Genomic DNA, 6,632 nt, shown 5'->3' with positions numbered 1-6,632 from the left:
CCAATAAAACTAATAGAGAGATACAACCACGATCAGATGATAAGAGCAGATCATTTGTAACTCTAAGGAGAGCAGTCTCAGTACTATGATACGCTCTAAATCCTGACTGGAAATCCTCACATATACCATTATTCTCTAAGAAGGAACATAATTGTGAGGATACCACCTTTTCTAGTATCTTGGACAGAAAAGGGAGATTCGAGATTGGATTGACAGTACAGACACAAGGATTGAACACAGAGACATCAGGTTTATTAAATGAACAGCAGGAGCTTCAGAAGAACAGGCCCCTCATGCGCCGGCCGATGCCCTGCCTGTCGTACAGAACGTTGAACTTGTTGATGAACTGGTTCATGCTGTTGCAGGTTTTGGTGATGGATCCCAGATACGCCATCAGACCCACGTCATTACATTGCTGCAGGACGAGAGAACTCGTGTGAAACGGTTCACATCAGCACAAACACTTCAGTCGCTGTGTGAAGGTGCTTCATCAGATCAAGAGTCAGTAATCTAACCCTTATTCAGAACTGAAACATTGTTCTGGCTCCTAAACACTGACAGAAGAGCAGCACAGAGCAGAAACACTCACGTCATAGAAGTCTGTCTTGAACTTGAGCGTGTTGAGAACCGGCAGACGGTGACAGAGAGCGTTCGCCTCCCGCAGGATCTCATGATTGAACGGGACCTCACCTAACACACACACACACACACACACACACACACCAGAGAGAGTTGGGCAGCTGTGCTCCAGTGTCAGCTCTCAGATAAATCAGATGGGCTTCCAGACAGGAGTCATGAACTGATCTTTAATTTAAATCAGTGGACATTCTATAGCCCTATTCGGACGGGACTAGTTTTACAGGGGGTCGTTAGAGAAATCTGTGTTTCACAGACGTACTTGGTGATTTTAATCCCGTCCGAATCTGCCACGTCTGTGTTTTTCTCACACAACCTCTGTGATAATTCCAGAGCAACTTACCTACCGTTTTTCAGCAAACTCAGTGATCCTCTGAGAAAACTAATCCTGTCCGAATGCGAATGTCTGTGATTGCCGGTGATATTTTATTTCACAACGCGTTTCCATGTGTGTTTTGGCCAACGTGAATTACCGTAGATGCTCTTACCGCGCGGATGTTTGATATATTTGCTTAGCGGCAAAGAAATAATAATAAAAAAATAATACAAATAATAAAATTAAGAGAAAGATCGCGTAAACTGTTAATACCGGCTATTGTAATATCAGCATCAGGTAAGATTACTCAGGTTCATTTATGTACTCAGTTACATAATGTTTTAAATACATTTAATAAAAAAAAAAAGGAAAACAAGTTAAACTAAAGGAACCACACATTAACAAGGTTTGCTATACTAGCCATTTAGTATTTATTGTGTAATAATACTAAGGCAATCATTCTGAATGAATTAAATGCACGCATACAGAGCGCGTGATCTCTGTGACGCCCAGATGCACAAATCAGACCCTCCCACCTCTGTAATAAACACGGAGATGTTAGTCCCGTCCGAATTGGTACATGAAAATCAAAGACGTCAGGTGGTAAGAATCGAAACTCAAACGTAGTTTAGAAAACTAGTCCCGTCCGAATAGTGCTTATGAAAAAATATCTAGCATTTTCAAAGACAATATTAAAAGTTAAAAATAATCTCAAAAACATAATCATATAATACATAAACATAAAATCTATAATTTTCTTACATTTTTAAAAACCTTATGAATGCTGTCTGCCTGTGTGTGTGTGTGTGTGTGTGTGTGTGTGTGAGAGAAACTCACCTGCCTGCACTGCTTTGACGTACTCCAGAATGACCTTCACACGGCTGTGCAGCATCTTTATAGCACTGTGCTGAGCGATCAGATGCTCCGCCACTGTCAAAAAAACACACACAAACACAGGTCAGTCACACACACACACACACTCCCGTGTCTGTGTGTGTGTGTGTCTGTCAGCGTGTCAGCATATCTGTGTATGTCTGTCAGCGTGTCTGTCTGTGTGTGTGTGTGTGTGTGTGTGTGTGTGTACCAGTGGAGTTCTCTCCCGTCCCGATGGCTGTCATCCGTGCGACGTGATCGACTCCGATGCGCTCTGCTTCTTCTGTCGCTAGTGTATACGGCAGCTCAGCAAACAGCATAGTCGCCTAGAAAAGACGTAGACATGCGGGCGTATTTAAACAAGAGCTTAACTTTTATAAAGGATATATCTTTGAATTTGAGACTTTAGTCTTCGCAACTTTACAGATCTTCTTTATGCTCCAAGAGCTTGTAACACTCCAAAGAGAAAGGAAAACTTGAAATTACATCATATGACCCCTTTAAAAATGCACAAGTAACCAACTAGGCACTTGAGATTGTTCTATCATCTGTATATCATGTGTCCTGTCCTGCTGAACAAATATTATAATAATAATTAGTGGTGGGCATAGATTAAATTTTTTAATCTAGATTAATCTCACTGTGATCTTGAAATTAATCTAGATTAATGTAGATTAAAATGGCTCATTCGAAGTCTGCCGAAGGCATTCAGAATATGTGTGTAACAGTAACAGTATAACAGTAAGTCTTTGAGAAGGGGTTTATCAAGCTAGGTGGTGCATTAGAAAAGGGGCTCATCTCCTGTTTCCAAAATGCATCACAAAGTGCTTGAAAAAGATGTAAACTAATTCCACATTGCACAAGGTGCAAACAACCTTACGCCTGTCTTCAATGTAAAAATGAAATATACAATCAAACCTAAATTTATTCAGACACCTTCAACATTTCTCACATTATTACAGTTTTGTTGTATCAAAAATTATATCTGGTGTCTGAATAATCTTTGGTTGGACTGTTAAAACTACAAAGTAATTCCATCAAGAGCAGCAGAGATGTATAGTAACGAAGTAGAACTACTTCACTACTGTACTTAAGTACTAAAAGGCGGTATCTGTACTTTACTAGAGTATTATTTTTTTCTCCTACTTCTACTTTTACTTCAGTATATATTTTCGCTGAGTTTAATACTTTTACTCAGATATTTTTTTATGAGCTTCATCGTTACTCGTTACAATTATAAAAATGTCACGAGTCATTCCATTAAAAACCACTGCCAGAACTGTAGATGGCAGGTTAGATGAGTCAAGAACCGGTTGCATCATTTCTAGGGATCACCAGTAGTTCTTTCTGACAGTTCGATTCAATAAACCAGTTGAAGAAAACAGTTCACCGATTATTTTGCGCTCGACGTAATGGCGTCATTGGCGTTGACTGCAAGCCTCCAAGCCTTCGGTTTACCTGGGCTCATAACATTAGCACAGAATTCGGTTCACGAATCGGACGCGTCTGACAGAAACGGTTCTTGACTCGTGAACGAGTCAGTCTGTTGTTCGTTATCTGGCTCGGCTCGGTGTTCATCTTCAGTTCTCTCTTCACAGCAGTTCAGTCAGTGTACTGTGTGAGTAAATTAATTACTCCGGGATATTGGTTTATTTTAACTCGGAGGGAATGTCAGCCACATTAAAAAAGTTAACAGCTTAAGTCATTTGTGGATTAATGCGTATTGGAGACGCGAACCGTTTAAAACGATTCAGTTCGATTTGGTGAACTGGTTAAAAAAGATCCGGTAACATCGAATGATTTGTTCGCGAACCGGATATCACAAACTGCTTTGTTTTTAACTGTCTTACAACAGACACGGAAGAGAAGACAATGCTGAATAAAGTCGTAGTTTTTGTTATTTTTGGACCAAAATGTATTTTTGATGCTTCAAAATATTCTACCTGACCCTCTGATGTCACATGGACTACTTTGATGATGTTTTTCTTACCTTTCTGGACATGGACAGTAGACCGTACACACAGCTTCAATGGAGGGACTGAGAGCTCTCGGACTAAACCTAAAATATCTTAAACTGTGTCCCGAAGATGAACAGAGGTCTTACGGGTTTGTAACGACATGAGGGTGAGTTATTAATGAAATAATTTAGCAAATTGGGCTAACTAACCCTGTAACCGTTTTTTGTTTACAAGAAGTTACAGTCAAAGGAATTGTGATTGTCCTTTAGGTTAATCATTTGAAATAGTAAAAACAATATGTTCAAACTTTTGACTACTTTATTTAATAACTACATAACACAATACTTGTACTTTTACTTTCAGTACTTGAGTAGTAAATTTTTAAATAGACTACTTGCAATACTTAAGTACAAAACATTTTGAATACTTTAGTACTTCTACTTAAATGTGGTGCTTAAAGAGCACTTCTACTTCTACTCAAGCCACTTTTTTGATAGAGCACTTGTACTTTTACTCAAGTATGGGTCTCTAGTACTTTATACATCTCTGAAGAGCAGTGAGTGATTTTCTTTCTTTCATTTTCTTGGATTAACATTACAGTAGCCAGTAGCTAAATTAGGCGCGGTCACTTTAAGAGACGATGAACTCATCCAATATAATACACATCCCATTTTTTTCCCTCAACGGTTTACTTTCACTTAAGAAATAACTGAAAGTTTTTTCGAGCATAATTTCCAAGGTGGATATTTTGACACATTATGTATGTATTTGTTGGCACAAGAGCAAAAATAAGCAAATTCGATGTTCAAGTGTTTTGAGACGCCTTTCTCTGCGCGAGCCCTGAACACCAGAACACCGTGGTGTTGAATTGGGCTCATTCACATCTTTTTGTTTGTTCAAACTGCGATGTGTATTTGTTCATTCAGGTGCAGGAGGGACTTCGAGGAGAACTTCGCAGAAGAGAGCTCGGTTCAGTGTTGCTATCCGTGATACTACTCTCTTCAGCTTTTCTGCGTCTTGTGTTTGGATGCTTTAATGTTTAAATCGACAAGTGGTAAGGCGTAAAAACACGTGAAAAAGATTAACTTTAGTGACGATGCGCAGCAGTGGCCCGTCAACTGTCCTGAGCATCTTTTTAGGCTGGCCTCACTCAGTCGGTTATATAAACAGGCAATTTATGCGGCAAAAGAGCCGCGTATTTGAAAAAATGCCACCCCGTATATGTGGCCTTTGGCTGATTATGCATTAAATCAGGTGATCGCATAATCGCGTTTTTCTGGAGGGACTGATCATTCGCCATTCTCATCCCTCTCTCAAAATAATTTGCCCCCACTGTCATGTAACACACCGGGTAACTGCTTCGCGAGGTCTTTTGCGCTTATTTTGGTTGGCAGATGAGAATGATTTGCGTGTTTCTATCTTAGCAGAAAGATATATCACATATATATATCTTTCTGCTAAGATATATATGTGACTTTTTTGCAACGAAAATTATTATTATTATGAAATCATGCTACCTCCGCATATTTTGCTTCCTGAAATCGGCAATTTATGCGGCGAAAGTGCGGCGTATTTGAAAAAATGCGACCCCCAGATAAATATGGCTGATTATGCATTAAATCACGCGATCGCATAATCGCGTTTTTATGGAGGGACTGTATAAAATATCAAGGTGAAAGTCATCATAGCTTGCTTAGTATAGACCCAGTTCCCAACCCAACTTTGAGAATAGATTAACGGTGATATTTTTTTTAATCGCCTGATAAGAGTCTTGCATTACCGCAGCATGTTAACGCCGATAACAGCCCACCACTAATAAAAATAATAATAATTATTATTATTATTATTATATAATCATTCAAAGTCAAATTATTATATAATCATTCAAAGTCATGCAGCAATACTGAGATATTGAGATGTGAACCTGAGACTCTCTCTCACACACACACACACACACACACTCACCTCTCCGCTGATGATGTCAATCACAGATTCATACACGCTGACTGGCAGCTGCACACACAAAGGTTCAAAGGTCATGATTCACAAACACATTCTGTGTTTAATCTGTGTGTGTGCATTTGTGTTTGTGTGTGTGTGTGTGGGGGGGGTGTCTGTGTAAAAGTGAGTGTGAGTGTGAGTGAGAGGGAATGAGTGTGTGTGTGTGTGAGTGAGTGTGTATGAGGGAGTGTGAGTGAGAGTGTTTAAGTGAGAGGGAGTGAGTGTGTATGAGGGAGTGTGAGCGATAGTGAGGGAGGGAGTGTGTATGAGGGAGTGTGAGCGATAGTGTGTGAGTGAGAGGGAGGGTGTGTGTGTGTGTGTGTGTGTGTGTGAGTGAGTGTGTGTGTGTGTGAGTGAGTATGTGTGTGTGTGTGAGTGAGTGTATATGAGGGAGTGAGAGTGTGTGAGTGAGAGGGAGTGAGTGTGTGTGAGTGAGTGAGTGTGTGAGTTAGAGGGAGGGAGGGAGAGAGTGTGTGTGTGAGTGAGTGTGTATGAGGGAGTGTGAGTGAGAGTGTGTGAATTAGAGGGAGGGAGAGAGAGTGTGTGTGAGTGAGTGTGTATGAGGGAGTGTGAGTGAGAGTGTGTGAATTAGAGGGAGGGAGAGAGAGTGTGTGTGTGTGAGTGAGTGTGTATGAGGGAGTGAGAGTGAGTGAGAGTGTGTGACTGAGTGAGTGTGAGTGAGAGGGAGAGAGTGTGAGTATGTGTGTGTGAGTGAGTGAGTGAGTGAGAGAGAGGGAGTGAGAATGTGAGTAATGGAGTATGAGTGAGTGAGTGTGTGTGAGAGAGTGTACGAGAGGGAGTGTGTGTGTGTGTGTGTGTGTATGAGAGGGTGTGTGTGTGTGAGAGTG

At 40.5% G+C, this 6,632-nt stretch overlaps 1 protein-coding gene across 1 annotated transcript in view; it reads right to left on the bottom strand.

The window, feature by feature from the left end:
* Nucleotides 1–230: 230 nt before the first annotated feature.
* LOC113114390 (COP9 signalosome complex subunit 6) overlaps nucleotides 231–6,632 on the bottom strand; it is a 10,546-nt gene continuing 4,144 nt past the window's right edge. The window contains exons 6-10 of the mRNA XM_026281319.1: nucleotides 5,749–5,796; nucleotides 2,037–2,151; nucleotides 1,790–1,882; nucleotides 590–690; nucleotides 231–415 (exon numbers count right to left, since the gene is read on the bottom strand). Of these exons, the coding sequence (XP_026137104.1) occupies nucleotides 275–415; nucleotides 590–690; nucleotides 1,790–1,882; nucleotides 2,037–2,151; nucleotides 5,749–5,796 (498 nt within the window). The 3' untranslated portion in view covers nucleotides 231–274. The remainder of the gene's footprint in view (nucleotides 416–589; nucleotides 691–1,789; nucleotides 1,883–2,036; nucleotides 2,152–5,748; nucleotides 5,797–6,632) is intronic.

Source organism: Carassius auratus, chromosome 14, assembly GCF_003368295.1.
Source record: "Carassius auratus strain Wakin chromosome 14, ASM336829v1, whole genome shotgun sequence".
Lineage (NCBI taxonomy): Eukaryota > Metazoa > Chordata > Actinopteri > Cypriniformes > Cyprinidae > Carassius > Carassius auratus.
The sequence above is the reverse complement of the archived record's forward strand: the minus strand, read 5'-3'. Positions and strand labels throughout refer to the sequence as shown.